Source organism: Trachemys scripta, chromosome 7 (genome assembly GCF_013100865.1).
Source record: "Trachemys scripta elegans isolate TJP31775 chromosome 7, CAS_Tse_1.0, whole genome shotgun sequence".
In the NCBI taxonomy this organism is placed as follows: domain Eukaryota; kingdom Metazoa; phylum Chordata; order Testudines; family Emydidae; genus Trachemys; species Trachemys scripta.
The window spans coordinates 126,050,924-126,068,118 of record NC_048304.1 but is presented as its reverse complement, the minus strand read 5'-3'; the positions used below and the strand labels follow the sequence as shown (position 1 = coordinate 126,068,118).

Genomic DNA, 17,195 nt, shown 5'->3' with positions numbered 1-17,195 from the left:
TTACTTGCATCTGAAGAAGTGAGGTTCTTACCCACGAAAGCTTATGCTCCCAATACTTCTGTTAGTCTCAAAGGTGCCACAGGACCCTCTGTTGCCTGTTACCTCTGTCAGTTAAAATGGCATTTCTGGTTGTTATAACTTCTGCCACAAGAGTGGGAGAGATGCAGGCACTAATGGCTGACGCGCTGTACATGATGTCCCACCTGGACAAAGTATTCATGAGAACACACTCTGAATTTCTCCCCAAGGTAGTGACAGAATTCCATTTGAAGCAACAAATACATCTACTCATATTCTTCCCGAAACCTCATGCACCCAAATCCGAGGCAACGTTGCATACATTAGAAGAGCCTTGGACTACTACTTAAACAGAGCAAAACTCTTTAGAACATCACCAAGGCTTCTGTCTCTGATGCGGAAAGGATGAAAGGTTTTGCTGTTTCATCGTAGAAATTATCGAACTGGATTCTGATGTCATTAAACCTACTGTGAGGTGGCCAAAGTAGATCCACCATCTGCGATCAGAGCTCACTCCACTAGAGCACAAACTGCAGCTGCCGCAGCACTGTGACATTTCCGATATCAGACATTTGTAAAGCAGCCCGCTTGGGCATCAGTTCACATGTCCACGCTGCATTGTGCTCTGACAGAGGCCTCCAGTTCCAACACTGCACTTGGTAAAGCAGTTCTTCATGCATTGTTTACCTAATTACTCCGAACTCCCATCTCCTTAACAAAACCACTGCTTGGGAGGCACCACCAGTGAAATGGGCATATGGACAAACACTCAAAGGAGAATGAGACGTACTTACTATGTACCATTACTGAAGTTCTTCCAGATGTGTCGTCCAGATGCACATTCCACAACCCGCCCAGCCCTTCCATCCCCTCTGTGGCAGACTGACAGTACCCTGATACATCCTCAACAAACTTATTGGAATTGAGATAAGCTTTATTGAATTAGGTTTAATGCCTTTGGGGTCCATTGTATTAAAAATGTAATTGAGTATGTGCTATTGTGGAATTGTATGTAACTCCTCAAGGAGGGAGGGGCGTGTTAACGTAATTCCACTGGTTATCAGCCACTTTCAAGCCACCCCCTGGAAACATTTGCATGTACTAGTTCAAACTGAATTCTCCTGTGGCCAACAAAGAAAGGATTTTGGATAAATAGCCTAGTTTTCAACAGCGTCAGGGCCTTCTTCCTGTTCCAGCAAATGGAGCGAACTTCTGGCCCATAGAGGGTCCCATTCCTTGGGGAAGAATTCGAAGGACTGGGCCTTCTGAGGCACTGGAAGCCTGCATGCTTGTTCCGAGCTGAAGCTGTGGATGAACTTGGGAAGTCCCTCGGGTGGGATGTTGAAGGACTGTTCCTGTCAGAGCCTGTGTTAGGGTTGGTGTGATCTCCGGTAAGCTTATTAGCATGCGTGTAGGCAGGACCGGCTCCAGGGTTTTTGCCGCCCCAAGCGGCGGAAAAAAAAAGTCACAATCACGATCGGCGACACTCCAGCGGCAGCTCCACCGCGCCGCTTTCTTCTTCGGCGGGAATTCGGCGGCAGGCGCTTCCCTCCAAGAGGGACCCGCTGCCAAATTGCCACCGAACAGCCCGACGTGCCGCCCCTTCCCCTTGGCCGCCCCAAGCACCTGCTTGCTGGGCTGGTGCCTGGAGCCGCCCCTGCGTGTAGGTTCTTTTATTGATTTTTAATATGTTTTTTCTGTAGTGCTTTTACCTTAAGAATAAAATAGGCTTGCATAAAGAGAGCTGTGTGGGATCTTTACCTGTGCGCAGTTTCACTGTTACCTGCTTGTTTGCTCTTCAGAGACAGGTAAGGTCATCTTTGCTGGGAACAACACTGTGAAGGCAGGGAACTGTGCAGTCCGGAAATACCCTGGTCAGAAGGGAGTGAGATGCCGGTTTCCACCCAAGAAAGGCAACAGCTGGGGAGCTGGAACCCTGAGAGAGGGTGCTCTTGCTGGATCACTGAAGGGAAATACAGGTGTTGTTGCCCTGACCTGTGACATATATGGAGGCAGCATGTGTGGGACTGTAACCCCCTCTGCCCCAGAATCCTTACCTCGGGGATTCTGCCTTGCGAAGGAACTGAACGCTGGCAGGCATGCTGTGCCCTTGTACATTGTCACTGCGAACAGGAGGGCTGGAGAGTGCGTGCGCACTGTACAGATATTGCTGGCCAGAAAGACTCTGGTCTCTGGCACGAGGTGCATGTGCACCATCCGTGGAATGTGCATATGGACAACACATCTTGAAGAACTCCAGTTACTGTACAGGCTAAGTAATTTTTCATTCAGCCTAGTTTTAAATGTCCCAGCTGACGAGGCTTCCCCACTTTCTCTTTAGAGACAATTCCATGCCCTGATACTTCTCACTGTAAGTGTTCATATATATTCATCTTGAATGTCTCCTAATTAGCTCCGGGTTGTAACACCTCCCCCACCCCATTTGGAGCTCCCTAAATAGGTCCCCCTTGTGTTTATACAAGACTCAAAGATGCACATTCTTAACTTTACTACCCTGAGTAGTTCCATTGCTTTCTAGTTTTTACTCATGTCAGTAAAGGCACTTCCTATGGAACTACTCGGGATAGTACAGTTCAGTGTGTAAGTGTTTGAAGGGTTGGGGCGTAAGATTATTATTGATATAGTGACTGAAAGGAGCGTTAGGCATTTTGTAAACACACACATGCCAAAAGAAAAAAGAAAAGGCCATGCCCCAAACAGCTTACAATAAAAAGGAAGCTTGCAGACAGGTGAGAGGATGTGACATACACTAAATAGTTTATAGGGGGGTTGAGGATAGTTTGGGGGTGTTGGGAAAATGTTTAATGTGTTCTGGAATGACTCTCTCTAGATATACTCCTCCCCTCCCCCTCTCCCTTTCTCAATGGCTGCCTTGAAGATTAAAAACAGCAAGTACAGGGTAAAGGGAAAATAAAAAGAGAAATGTATTTACAAGTCTAACAAAGCCATGGACTAAATATTTACAGGCATAAAGAGTAAAAATGAGCCAGGCTTTCAAAAGTAATTATCATAATATAAGAATGAAACAACACTTTCGCCATGACTGAGGATGGGGCCAGAACTTCAGCTGGTGAAAATTGGATCTTTCCCAAGAAAATTAAAACAACACTAAACGACTGCTCATTTTCCTGACAAATCTGATGCCAAGAGAGATTCTTACTGTAGTCTCTTTCTTCGGGAGTTTGTCTTCGGCACTCCATCGGAGCGGAGACATGCAGCCTTTGGGCCTCATTTGCTTCTCTCATGCACAAGTTTAAATCAGGAGTAACTGCCAAAGTCTATGGAATTACACCCGTGTAAATTCAGTATCAGCGAGAAGAGCATCGGGTCTTTTGACTGTCTTCTCTGGGGAGGCATCTACATCCGCCAGCTCATCAGGCCCCTCCAGCCATGTGGACTCCAGCCCCAGACTGGCTTTACCAGTTCAGACAGCAAACCTGCCTCTTTTGGTTATGACAATGCCTCTCTGCTCAATGTGCAGTGGCAATCAGAAAAGCTAACAGACTATTAGGAACCATTAGGAAAGGGATAGAGAATAAGACAGAAGATATCGTAATGCCTCTATATAAATCCATGGTATGCTCACTCCTTGAATACTGCGTGCAGATCTGATTGCCCCATCTCAAAAAGATAAATTGAAACTGGAAAAGGTACAGAGAAGGGCAGCAAAAATGATTAGGGGTATGGAACAGCTTCTGTAGCAGGAGAGATTAAAAAAACTGGAACTGTTTTTGCTTGGAAAAGAGATGGCTAAGGGAGGATATGATAGAGGTTTATAAAATCTTGACTGGTGTGGAGAAAGTGAAAAAGGAAGTGTTACTTACCCCTTCACATAACACAAGAACTAGGGGTCACCCAATGAAATTAATAGAAGGAGGTTTAAAACAAACAAAAGGAAGTATTTCTTCACACAACACACCGTCAACCTGTGAATCTCTTTGCCAGGGAATGTTGTGAAAGCCAAAACTAAACAGGGTTCAAAAAAGAACTAGATAAGTTCATGGAGGACAGGTCCATCAATGGCTATTAGCCAGGATGGCAGGAATGCAACGCCATGCTCTGAGTGCTCCTAGCCTCAGTTTGTCAGAAGCTGGGCGTGGCTGACAGGCGATGGATCACTCCATGATTGCCTGTTCTGTTCATTTCCTCTGAAGCACCTGGCACTGGCCACTGCCAGAAGACAGGATACTGGGGTAGATGGACTATTGGTCTGACCCAGTGTGGCCGCTCTTATGTTCATTCAGCCTGCTGAACACTCCTGGCACCAACTTCGTCTTCCCAAGCTTTTTTAATTTAAAAGAAGAGGCTTTTATAATAAACCCCTAATTTTTAAAAATTGAAATTGTTTATTTTTAGATGGAATTTGCTATTTCTGCAGCCCCAGTCTCCACTTTGTGGTTGCAGAGGGAGGTAGGATTGCTGCCTGAGGACATCACCAGCAAAATAGGACAGGCAGCTGAGCAGACAGTCTCCCGGCTGTTAGTCGGTGACAGGTAAGTGAATATTCCCCCGGTTGCTTTCTCCCCCAGTCCTGCAAGCTAGCCTCAAAGCCGAGAGACAGGCTGCTATTTTCTTGTTGTATGCTGCTGCTGGTGGCCTCAGCAGGTGACCGCACTGTGTCCTATAACCGCACTGCAGCCCTGGCCTGCAGTCAACAAGTGGAGACCAGTTCGGAGAAAATTCCACTTCAGAAAAATCCACCTTTCTAAACATGAGCTAGACTGGAGGGCAGGAAAGTGGGACTAAGGCAGAATAGTAAAGGAGGTCAGAGGGAGAAATATTGTTTTCTCTCTGCCCTTTACTGTACATTGTCTTGGTATTTCATTTTAAAACAGGATCGACTTTGGTGGGGGAAGAGAATATGCAGATAGCTGGCTGCCACTCCACCACTTATTTGGACACCGGATACCACCTACAGTTTGTTGATGTCTTTTTGGTAATGAGGGGTAAAAATTTCAAAAGCACCTCTGACTTGGACTCCTAAGTCCCATTTTCAAAAGTGACTTAGACAGTTGGGAGTCAAGTCACTTTTGAAAATGGGACTTAGGTTTCTAAATTGCTTAAGAGCTTTAGAAAAATTTAGCAGAGGTGCCCAGAACTGAACATAGTATTCCAGGTATAGTCAGGCGCGCCACCAGCTTTTTTGCCGCCCTAGGCGGCGGAAGGTCCCGCCCCCGAAATGCCACCCCTGACAGAGGCGGCGGAAGGTCCCGCCCCTGAAATACTGCCGAAGATCCGGCCGCTGCGGTCGCCGCCTCCCAAATGTTAGCGCCCCTAGGTGACCGCCTAGGTTGCCTAATGGGTTGCGCCGGCCCTGGGTACAGTCACACTATAACGAGATAGAGAGGGAACTGTCTCCTGCCTGCCCCATCAACCTATGTCTCCAAGCCACCAAACATTACACTGGCTTGTGCTGTGTTTCTTATTTCTCTGTTATTTGAACTGCTGTACTGCGCCACTCACTGAGGTGTCCAAGCACCTTCTAGAGTCCTTGGTGCCAACTTTCAGCCTTTACAGCTCTTAGGTTCCTTTCTCCCTTGGAATGTTTTGAGTTATTTTTCCTCACATGTATTAGCTGAATTGTTCCATGGCTAATCCCGTTTTTTAAATTTCCTGCTCATATTTAATGGAGTGACAGGTAATTTCCATCTCTAATTGTTTTAAGTACATGTTGCACAATGCTGTGACCTCACCTATTGTAGAAACCAGGCCCTTGTCTTTCAACTGGTGCAGCTGTGGACGCTGCACCCTCCTGCAGCTAGCTCCAGGATTCAGACCAAAGGAAAGAGGGGTCCCCTGCTCCAGAATACTAGAGTAATAGGTTCTTTGAGAAATGCCATGGAAAGTAATCTCCCTGCTACAGGGAAGTTTCGGAAGAGCAAAAGAGCCTCTAAAGATGAGGCAGTGAGAGCGAAAGCTGCCAGCTGGGGAATTGGACCTGTCCTTGTTGTGCTGGCTGCCCTGGTAGAGATAAGTTATGGGCTCTTGTTTCCCAACCCATGGTGGCAATGTTGAGGTGATGGTACTTAGAAAAGCTGTTGTCTGGTCAAGAACATCTCCTTCAAGTTGCTTCTTTTGTTCCCTCTTGGCTTTGGTGAACTATTTGCAGCGTGATCAGGTTCTGCTCAGAGAGATTTCTTTCAGTACACACTGCTGCAATTAATTTGAACTTGGTTTCACTAAGGAACCCAGTGAAATGCTGGTCTGTGTGTGATGTGAGAGATCCTGTATCCTCTGGAGCCACGTCCCCAGCCCTGTTTCCCCTGGACTCCCCCGGCCTGGCTTTTATAGAACTGAGACAAGAAATAAGAAGAGACACATTTTGCAGTATTCTCTGTTTATCTTAAACTAGCCAAATGGCTTCATCAACATGTTTGAAACAGTATCTGAAGCAGAGCCGGGACATGAGAGCAGCTTTATCAAAGGGGAGGCTGCACTGCTCTCCAGACTCCGGTGTGGCCGGAGCCCATGTGCCTCTAACAGTTATTTTATACTGTGCAGCATTCTCTTACATCATCTGCTTTGTGTAAACCTCATCGCCCCACAAACCAAAGCTGTGCCGACTGTTCCTGAGCCGACACGCCCGAAAGGCTGCAGTATCTGAGTTTGCTATTATCTGCCATTTGTTAACAGACCACAGTTGTGGCGCTGGGCAGTGGGCCCACTCGCTGCTCTTGGATTGCCCTGGACTATTGGAGACAAGGGGACATGAGCCTGCTTACCTGACTTGCAGCTAGTGTGTGACTAAGGGCTATGTGCATGAGTGAAGCCAGCAGTTCACTGCGGAGTATTCTCATCCAGAGAGAATAAGATCAAGAATATTACAGCAATGAAAAGAAAAGGCTGCTAGTGCCTGATCCAAAGGCCATTGAAGTCAATGAAATGATTCCCATTGACTTCAGTGGGTTTTGGATCAGGCCCTTGTTTGGCATGAAATGTGCATTGGTGTCTCCATGTTTCACTCTTGTCTGGGCAGGTACGATTCATGGCCACTCTGGGGACATTTGCTTTTGGAGCAGTTTATTAAACATCTTCTGACAGTGGGCCAGGGGCTCTGAGGGTGACTGTCATGGCCAGATCATTCACACTAGCTAATATTTAAAGTTTGATTTATAGGAATAATTTCCATGTATTGTTATGTTGAAAGCGTTTGAAGGGAACCCACCAGGGAGTTTGGGCCCAAAAGTGAAGTTCTGTGCATTTGTAAAACTGCAAACGGAATATTAATGGAAATAGGTTTGTGCAGTTTTTAAATGTCAATGAACAGCGTGTGTGTTTTGAATGAGGCTTCCCTGTGTAGAGTGTTTGTTCCAATTAACTCAGCATATGAACCAAAAGTGAAATTTACTAGAAACCAAAGTGAATTTGACTAATCTCTCTTTATTGAACAGGGGGAGTGAACTGCAGAATGAAATTGGAGATGGAACACTCCTTCAATTGCAACCTTCTCTGTAATACAGGTGAGGATCTGGTTTTAAATGTGGCAAATTTAACTCCAGTTTCTCTTAGGAGGAATAACAAATGCTGAATTAGGAGGGTCTTGTGTTCAGATCTGATTAACTGGAGCGGCCCCCTGGCTGAGGGAATGCATTCTGCCAGGCGCTGAGGGGGCGTCCAAAGTGATTTGATTTCCTATTCAGCCGGCCACAAACACAACTCCTTCCATTTATCAGAAAGTAAACACAAAGCGCTGCCTAAACAAACCTGGAGACTAAATGGAAACTATATTGGTGGGCCCAGGGGACAGCAGCCTGGGCTGAACACATGGTTCCCAAACCACCCCTGCCAGAACTAACAGTCCCCCTGCTCCTGATGCCCAGTAATGCAGGGAGTGTGAGGCCCTGCTGTCTGGGGAACTGCTTGAAGAAAAAAACCCAGTTGAAAAGCACAAAGAGGCACCTAGGCCCAGATCCTGCTGGCCCCAATGGGGCTTGCAGTGGGAGCAGAGGTCTTCAGTTGCAAGACCTGATCCTATGAGCCTAATAGGCTCTTGCTAAAGCAAAATTTTAAAAATTCCCTCTGGTCCCGGTGGAGCTTTCTGCCTTTGATTCCCTCGCCTCTCCCTAGCCCCCTCACTTCCTTGCACAGCACCTCATTAAACTAACAATAGCTGCTTGTTTGGGGTTTTAAAAAAGAATCTCATGTGCAAACGGCCCTAGTCTCCCACTGATCTGGATGAAATCCCAGCCTCACTGAGGGCACTAGGCTGCTAGAAACACCTGCAGGCTCACCCAGCTCCGCTCAGGAGCCCTCCGAGGGGTAGATATTTAACTGGCGATGACTCAGCTCCTGGCCCCAGCTCACCTGTTTGCTCTGCAGTGCCCTGGGGAGAGAGGCCAGGTCAGCCCAGCCGCTTCCTGGGGGCTGCACCTTGTTCTACCTGTGGCTGTTTGTTCTCAATGGGTTTTGTTGGGGCTGACCATCCCGGGAGATCTGCCTGTCCATCCATGTGCTTCCTGCGGAATGGTTCTGGGCAGGAGCTGCAAGGGAGGGTCCTTGTGTCGCTGGGAGCAGGGCCAGGGCCCAGCACTGCTGTTTGGCCCCTCTGCCTGGGAACCCTCCCCAAGATGAGCTCTGTGGGTCACACCCTGCCCCGCTGAAGTCAGTGGGAGTCTCTCCCATGTCTAACGGTGCCGGCGCATCTGAAGGTTATTTCCGGAGCGCTGCTGGCGAAGGCAGCAGCCGGCGCTTTGTCTGGGTGCGCTGAGCAGGCCGGGGTCAGGAGGCCGTTGTATTGTTACAGGCAGGGCTGGATTCTCCAGGCCGGCCGGGCTGTCCTCCCTCCCCGGGGCTGAGCGGGATCCCCTCCTGCCCTGGGGCGCGCCGGGCAGGGGGCTCCAGCCGGGCCCTCTGGGTCCCCTCTCCCAGCACGAACGAGGTGGCAACGCGATCCCCGCGGCACAGACCAGTAACGGCGCAAAGAGAGAAGCGGCCCAAGGAGACAGAGGAGGCGCTGGGAGCCCCCGGGGCAGTAAAGCGCCGCTCCGGCTCGGCCCGGCCCTGCCATGTCCCCCGGCGCCAGGGCCCGCGGCTGCGAGGCCGCTGCAGCCCCTGGAGCTGCGCTGTTAAGCTGCCCAGAGCACGGGGAGCGGTGCGGGGCGGTGCGGGCGCCAGGCGGCGATGTGCGGATTGGGGCCCGCCGCGCCCTGCCCTGCCCTGCCTAGCAGAGCCGGGCCGGGTGAAGCGAACTCTCCGCCGCGGGGTCAGGCCCCCGGCCAGGCCGGCCCTTGCCCCATTACGCTCCGCGGCTGCGCTTGGGCAGGGTCCCCTTGGCTGTAGCGCGGGGCCGAGCCGGGCAGCACCTCCGGGCGCTCCGGGGCCACGGGAATCCACGCGGTATTGCGCCCTGATCCCATCCCGGGGTTGCCTTGGGAGCCAGGGCGGCCTGTACAGGGCCCCGGTGCGCCCACTGAGCAGGGATGGGGCCCTGGCGCGGTGGCTCAGCGAGGCGAGCGGCCCAGGGGGACGCGGGTGCCCCGAGGGCAGGGACGGCTCCGCTGGCGACGGGGAGGTGGCCCCTGCGCTCCCCGGCGTAGGGCGCGGCGCTGTCAAAGCACCCAGAGCCGCAGTCCCCGCTCGAGCGGGCTCCAGGGGGAGACCCCCCCTTGCAACGCGGTTCTCGCCCCCCGCCCCGGGAGCCGTTCGTTGTGCGGGGTGGGGCTACAGGCCCCGGATCCGCTCCGCTGAGAAGCCCTCAGCTCTCCCGGCCGGAGATGGGCTCTGGGGTCCGGATCCTGCCCCCACCGACGCCTCGGTGGAGGAGGATCAGTTCCCCCTTTAGCCCCCTGGCTGCGGCCTTTATTTCTGCGGCGCGTGGGTCACCCCAGCTCCCCGGGCTGCAGACGGGCTGCTTCCCTCCCCTGCGGCGCCATGGGCCGTGTGACCGGCCGGGCTGGTGGTGGGTCCGGCCCTTCCCCAGTCCGGCGGCGGGCGCCTCCTTTGCCTACAGCCCGGGCCATGGCCGGAGGAGAAGCGTCCAGCGCGGCGGGGTGAACTTCTGGCCCCGCTGAGGCTAATGGGGTGGTTACCCCAAGGGGGCTTGTGCGGACTGTGACCGGTCCCGCCCCAGGACGGACGGGGCACCCCGGCACAGGCTCGCCTTGCCCAGTCCTGCTCCAGCAGAGATCCCCGGGGATTTATTCCCCTGCTGGGGGGTCTAAGCTTACCAGGCACTGCTCTCACGGCCGTGCCCCGCTCCCTTCCTTGGGCTGGCACCAGCAGCGAGGCAGGCTGCCCACACCCCCTGGAAAGCGCAGGCCAGTGGTAGGGGGAGGGGGTTAAAATCTGCCCTTGCTGGGATCCCCTGGAGTACAGCCCTGGGAACCGCCGGGAGTAACAGCCCCGGGGTATCCCCGGGAGTAACAGCCCCGGGAACCCCCGGGAGTAACAGCACGGGGGGAGTCTCGGGAGTAACAGCCCCGGGACCCCCCTGGAGTAATAGCACCTGGAACCCCCGGGAGTAACAGCACCTGGAACCCCCGGGAGTAACAGTCCCGGGACCCCCCTGGAGTCACAGCCCCGGGGGACCCGGTAAGTCGGTGCAGTGACTTGCAGGCCATACGCAAGGGCCCGGGCTGGAGCAGCCTGGGCGGAGGGAGCCCGGCCTAGCTGCGGTCTGGTGCCTGAGCAGGGCGCTATCCCGCGGGTCTCGCCTGGTCCCTGCTTGGGGGCGGCGGGAGCCGGCCTAGTGCAGACAGTTGTCCCTGGCGCGGGTGTGCCCTGTTCCCTGGAGGAAGGCAGGGCCTGCAGGGCGCTGGGGGGGGGCACCAACCAGCTTTAGCCGGGCAGGGGGCACTTCCCCTGGGGCGGAGCAGTAGCGGTCTCCTCCCAGAGCCTGGGGCGATCCAGGGCCCGGGGGGACAGGACGGCAGTGAAGGACCCGGCTCCCTGCAGCTCCAGGCCTGACCCGTGCCAGGTGGCCCAGGCGGCGCTGTGCTGAGGAGCAGTGACCGGCAGGTGGCGCTGGGGACCCTGCTCTGCACTGGCACTGCAGGCTCGGGCGAGCCCCAGGCGAGCCTCCAGATGGTGAGCCGGGGAATCACGGCCTCGCTGGGGCTGCCCCCGCGCCGGCCCCCGGGTGCCCGGTGAGAGCGGGGGTGTGCCTGGGGCCCGGGTAGGGTCAGTCCCCTGCGCACCAGGGGCAGGCAGGGCTGTATGGAGCCCGCGGGCTCGCCTGGGCTCTCCGGGCAGTGCGGGTTCGGAGGCCTTGTCTGTGCTGCGGGGAGCCAGTGCCCAGGCACCCGCGGGGCTCTGCACCGCCCCCCGGGCTGGGTGGGCCCGTGCCAGGCTGCCCCATGCCGTGGAAGAGCAGGGCGGGGCTGCGGAGCAGTGACCGGCAGCAAGGGCTTAGGCGGCGAGGACCCGTTTCACAGACCAGCGGAGTGTGGGAGCAGCCCCGCGGGGCTCGTCCCCAGCGGGCAGGGAAGGCGGCGGCCCTCCTGGGGCCGGTAGGGCCAGCCCCGGCCTCGCCCCCTTGCTCCTCGCGCTGCGGGAGCTTCCCCCTCCGAGCCGGGGCTGCAGGAGGAGTGCTCGGCGCTGCAGGGGCTGGATGGGTCCCGGTGCTCCCCCGGTCTTGGTGCTGCGCGCAGGGCCCCGGCTGAGTGGAGGGGAGGGGGCGGCCGCCAGTCTGTGTGAGCCTGGGAACCCGGGCATCCTGCCAGACCCCGTCTTCCCCCCGCCTGGGCGCCTCTCCCCCCAGCAGGGGCAGACTCGGACAGCAGCCCCGCAGGAGGCGGGAGTGCGGCCCGGTGCGGCGGGGGGGATGAATCGGACGCCTGTGGGGTTTCCATGCAGCAGGCAGAGCGGTGGATGTACCATCCCTTCCTGCTGCCCTCGGCAGCCAGGCGACCCGTGGGGCAGGAGCAGTTCTCGCATGGGCAGGACGGGGCAGGCCAGTCTGTGTAATGCACTGTCTGACCCCCGGCCTTGGCCTCTAGCCCGCTCAAACCGCAAGTGCTTTGCCCCCCAGACCCCCTGTTCCTGAGGCGGTGAGAAGTGCCCGCAGCTCTCCGGGGCTCTGGGAAGTGCCCAGCTCCCTGCATTTGGCCCCTCTCACGCACCGGTACAAGGAGGCACCTGGCGCTACCAACAAGACCCGGCCTGTTCAAAACGAATAAATCGGTAGTTTGAAGAGTGGCCCTGGGCCCTGCCGGATAACTCTGGGGCCAGGCACCGGGAGAGGCGCAGAAAGTGACCGTACAACAGGGAACCAATGCCCAGCTCTACTGGGCTCAGACAGCTCCTCCCGCCCCACAAAAACCAAACAACCCCACAAATTAGATCACACAACCCGAACAAGGCAAACAAAACCCTCCCCCTACCCAAGCCGATAGTGCTAGCTGCCTGTGGGGATAGGTTTTACCTGGCAATAGCTAGTCAAAGTGTGCGTGTGTAGGTGTGTAGGTGACGGCCACTAACTCCACTGGGGTTTAAGACTACCCCGACCTCCTCTCACCAGGACTGTTGGGAAAATAACACTGTCCCCATGTCAACACACCTTTCTGGCAGTAGAGACTAGCCTCCATGAAGTTTGAGCATTGGCCTGCTAAACCCAGGGTTGTGAGTTCAATTCTTGAGGGGGCCACTTGGGGATCTGGGGCAAAATCAGTACTTGGTCCTGCTAGTGAAGGCGGGGGCTGGACTCGATGACCTTTCGGGATCCCTTCCAGTTCTAGGAGATAGGCATCTCTCCTTGTTTATTTATTTAGGCCTTGTCCAGACAACAGAGTTAATTCTATTAGTCTCAGCTCCGGTTAGCCAACATAGTAACACACAGTAAATCCCAATGAGGCCAGTTCGTAGTTTTCTCACATATTAGTAGGTTGTTGAGCTAAAGACTGGAGGGAGCCCCAGGTAACAGGTTGGATGGCGTCTACACTCTGTATTCACCCATGTGCTTCTAGGGTTTACTCAGCCTCTCTGCTGTGGGTATGGGTTAGTCTAAACCCATAGCTAGCTAGATCTGCCACCGGACATGTGAGAAACCAGCCAACCATTGGTGGCAGGAAGGCTCCAGGGAGACGCTGGCCCTTACTTTATAGATGGATAGCTATTTTATACAGAAAATAGCTCTGTCTATACACATTGTGTCTATTTGCGTGTCCCCCCCTTTCTCCTCTGACCTCTTTAGACTGTGAACGGGGCACAGATCTTTCTTACTGTCTGTCTCAGTGCTCAGCACAACCAGGGCGGATTTTTCTTCATTGAAGAGTGAACATTTCTCAGAAGCAGGGATTGCAGGACTGGGGCATATTTCCCAAACATGAGGCTGCCAGAAGCAAATCAAAAGGGTCCTTCAGAATATGGGAGATGCTGGGCCAGGCAACCTCCCCTGCGTTGGGGACTGGGGTGTTTCAGCCGGCCTATTTTTCATCTCCCGCCTTTCTTTGCTAAATTTGCCATGCGGTAACTTCTTCATCACTTGGGGTCTTCTCACCCTCCCTGCCACTGGGCAAGTCTCCCTAAAACCTACAGTATCTTCTAGCTTACCCGTGAATGATTGGGCTTCATGCAGGAAGCAGTGGGTGAAATTCTTTGGCCTGTGTTATGCAGGAGGACAGACTAGATGATCTCAGGGGTTAGAATCTATGAATCTGAGAATCCCAGCGAGTTCATCATTCCAAATGAATCACGAGATTCATTCAGCCTTGTTTCCAGCCCTGGAGACCCCCGGCCGTTTATTCATCAGTTGAAATTATTCATTTTCGCTGTGTGTGTTTGACCCCCTTATTATACTCATTATTTATGAATTGCCTGGTGTTGATTTGTTGTGATCGATCGGATAGTATTTGTTTCTGTTCCTTGTGCCTGCATTTCTGGCATGGATACTTGTGTGCCTGCAAAGAGACATGTGGTGGGTGGGCTGCTAGAATGCAGATACTAGTACCAGGGCACAAGACTTTTGACCTGCACTTTCCACAAATACTTGTGCCAGTAAAGTTCCGTGGCTCGGACTGACTGCACAAGGCAGTAAGGATGGCGGAAGCCAATTCCTGTACAAGCTGGGAGGGAAGAGTGGCGGAAAAGCGAGCGCAGGACTCACCCAGTCCGGAGAGAGCAATGCGACCATCCGCGCACATCACACCGAGTCCCCGGCCCAAAGAGCCTGCAAATGCAGTCAGGCCGCGTGTGCAAGTCTTGTAGCGCTCGTGCAGCCCTGCGTGGGGTGAGGGGCCACTGCCCTGGGTCTCCCTGAGCGACCATTTTACCCCAAGTTCTTGTCCATCAAATGCAAATGAAACAACGACACCTCGAACTCGCCACGGTCACATTTGGCCTCGTGACGAGACTCCTGAGCTGAGAGGGTTAAACCAGGAGACTTCCCTTACCTTGAAAAAGTTAAAAATGTCCGCAGTCTACATCTCTTAAAGGGGCGGTGCCGGTTAACAAGGCGTCTTGGCACCGGCTGCTGGAAAGGCTGGTCAGGGGCGTGAGTTCCCCTCCACCAGCACCAAAACATTGCAAAAAAAGGCAGCGAGCCCCACACTTTAGATAAGGACAATTAGCCACCAGCGAGCCCCTGCCGAAAGAGGGGTGTCATTAGCGGGGTCCCGCAGCTCAGCATGCCCCATCCCAGCTCCTGCCCCCCGGGGGTCCTCGCCCTCCTGGCCCCTTGGCTGGCTCTGATGGCGCACCTCTCCCTTTCCTCCCAAGCCGGGGACAGGAGAGCGGTCCCCGCAGAGAAACCTCCAGGAGTGAAGGGACGGACTCTCATTCTTCTGGATGTGAACACCAAGAGCCCTGTCAGGATAACCAGTGAGAACTTCCTCTCCTTGCAGCTGGACCCGTCCATCATCCATGATGGCTGGCTCGATTTCTTAAGGTAAGGCGGGAGCTCCGCGTGCACCCCTCTCCGCCCCGCTCCCCACTCGCAGCCCCCAGAGAGGCCAGGCGAATGGTCCAGAGCCCTGGGCCGGCTCCGCGCTGCGGCCGGCGCTTGTTGTGACGGAGCATTGAGTGTTTCCCATTAAGATGCACATGTTTGCAATGGAGAAGGCATTTCAGAAACTTATCAGTTATGACTGAAAAAATGTCGGGCTTCCCTCTCCCCAGCAATTAGCCTCCGCCAAAAGCAGCAGGCGGTGCCGAGCCAGCACAGGGAGCCGAGCGGGGACGCCCCCCCGAACCGCTCCTGGTTCCTGCCGGGCGGGGAGCCGGGTTCGGGTTCGGGCTGCGGGGCCGGCTCGCTCGCCCGTCGGCTGCTCGGCTAGTTGCGAGCAGGCAGCTCCTGGTACCGAGGGCAAAACCCTGCCTCCGAGGTAAGTAGCCGTGCTTCGCCCGGACAATGTGGCATTGCAGCGGCCTGGAGGAGGCAGCCCCGCCCGGGGAGCGCCCCCTCCCTTCCCGGGGGCAGTCGGGCCGGAGGTCTGCAGGGGAGCGGGGTGTCTCTGGCGGGACCCGCTTCCAGCGCGCCGAGGCTCGGCTCAGTTACATTTCCCGGTTACGCGGAGGATTAGCAACGCAAACACACGGCGGGGCACGCTCCGGGAAAGCAGGATTGGACGCTGGGCTCCGGCGCGCAGCCCTTGGAACAGAAGCTCGCCTGCTCTTTGCTCCGCGGAGGGCCCGGGCAGCGTCCCAGGGACTGGCAGCGGCGGCGAGGCGAAGCGCGGAGACAAGGTTCGGTTGGAAACCACCAAGCCGGGCCCAGGGCAGGGTCCGCGGGCCGGGCAGCTGCGCCGCGCGGGGCGCGCACTCACCGAGCGATGGGACCGCCTGTGCGCTAGCGAAGCTGCGGCGCCCCCGGGAACGGGCAGCCGCAATGGTGCAGGCTCGCTAGGGTCGGGCCCGCCGGGGTCCTGGGGCGGGACCAGTTGGCCATTTCCCGGGAAAGCGGGTGGGTGCCCCCATCTTTGCCGAGGCGGGCTCCGGTTGCCGGGCTAAGGCGACCAGGGCCGGGCGCAGTGGGAGAGAAGTAGCGGCTCTCCCCGCCGCTCCGCTCCGCTCCGGGGCTGGTTGCCGGCCCGAGCGGGCTCCCCAGGTGGGTTTGCAGCCGCGCCGGGGCCGCTGGAAGGTCTTTAAAAGCCCGAATGAGACGCGAGCGCCTCGCCCGGGCTCGGCTGCGGTGTCCCGGCGGGAGTTCTCTCCCATCGGGGGTCCCCGGGCCTGCGCGGGCTTCTGGGGGAGACGAGCAGCCCGAGATCCTGGCCAGGAATGCCTCGGGCCCGATCCTGCCCGGCCCCCGAGTTATCCCGGGGCAGCCCCAGGCTTCAGCGGGGGCTGCGGCCAGCGCTGGGCAGGGACCGGCTCGGCCTTGCATCCTGCGGAAGAGGAAACGGGGCTGCTGGGACCCTCCAAGATCCGGGACCCCCGGGGTGGGCTGCTCCGCAGGAGGTGTTTGGGTCCGGGGCGCCCCGGGCCAGCCCCCCCCGGTGCTCCCCCCTCAGTGCCTCGCTCTCTCCTTCCCAGCTCCAGGCGCCTGGTGACCCTGGCCCGGGGCCTGGCTCCCGCCTTTCTGCGCTTCGCGGGGAAGAGGACCGATTTCCTGCAGTTCCAGAACCTGAAGAACCCGGCCAAGAGCCGCGGGGGGCCCGGCCCGGACTATTACCTCAAGAACTACGAGGACGGTGAGCCGGGGAGGGCGCGGCGGGTCCCTGCGGACAGCTGGGTCGGTGCGCGCCAGAGGCACCGGCTGTGAGACGCGCTGCGGGGTGTGCGCCGGACCCCCGGCTTCTGGGCAGCGGGACGCGAGGCAGGACGCGGGGTGTCGGTGTGGGGCGGCGGGAGGGCAGCTGGGGCACAGGCCCGTGTGTTTGGCAGGCGGCTCTGCGGGGGGCGAGTCGCTGCAGATCTCCAGGCCCTGGACCGCAGGGCGGCCAGCGGCCCCCGGGACCGGGAGGGGTCAAAGCCTGGCTCCCGCTGGAACGGTGAGCTGCGTTTGCCGCCGACTCCCGGGTGAGTGCGGGAGGGGCCGGTGCGGGGTGCTACGGGCCCGGCAGGAGAACAGACCTTTGCCCTTGGCTTTGGTCGGTGCTTTGATTCTCCTTATTTCTGCTGTGTTGGGGTCGGAGGGAGGCCAGGTGTGTGTGCGGTTCTGGGGGTGTGTGAGGGGATAGCGGTGGTGGGTGCGGGGAGGCCAGGGGTGTGTGGTTCTCGGTGTGTGTAGTTGTGGTGGGAGGGGGGCTGGGGTGTGTGGTTCTCGGGGTGTGTAGTTGTGG

General features: G+C 56.3%; 1 protein-coding gene across 1 annotated transcript in view; it reads left to right on the top strand.

The window, feature by feature from the left end:
• Nucleotides 1-14,493: 14,493 nt before the first annotated feature.
• The window catches only part of HPSE2 (heparanase 2 (inactive)), a 255,716-nt gene continuing 253,014 nt past the window's right edge, over nt 14,494-17,195 (top strand). The window contains exons 1-2 of the mRNA XM_034776404.1: nt 14,494-14,860; nt 16,447-16,604. Coding sequence (XP_034632295.1) covers nt 14,601-14,860; nt 16,447-16,604 — 418 coding nt within the window. The 5' untranslated portion in view covers nt 14,494-14,600. The remainder of the gene's footprint in view (nt 14,861-16,446; nt 16,605-17,195) is intronic.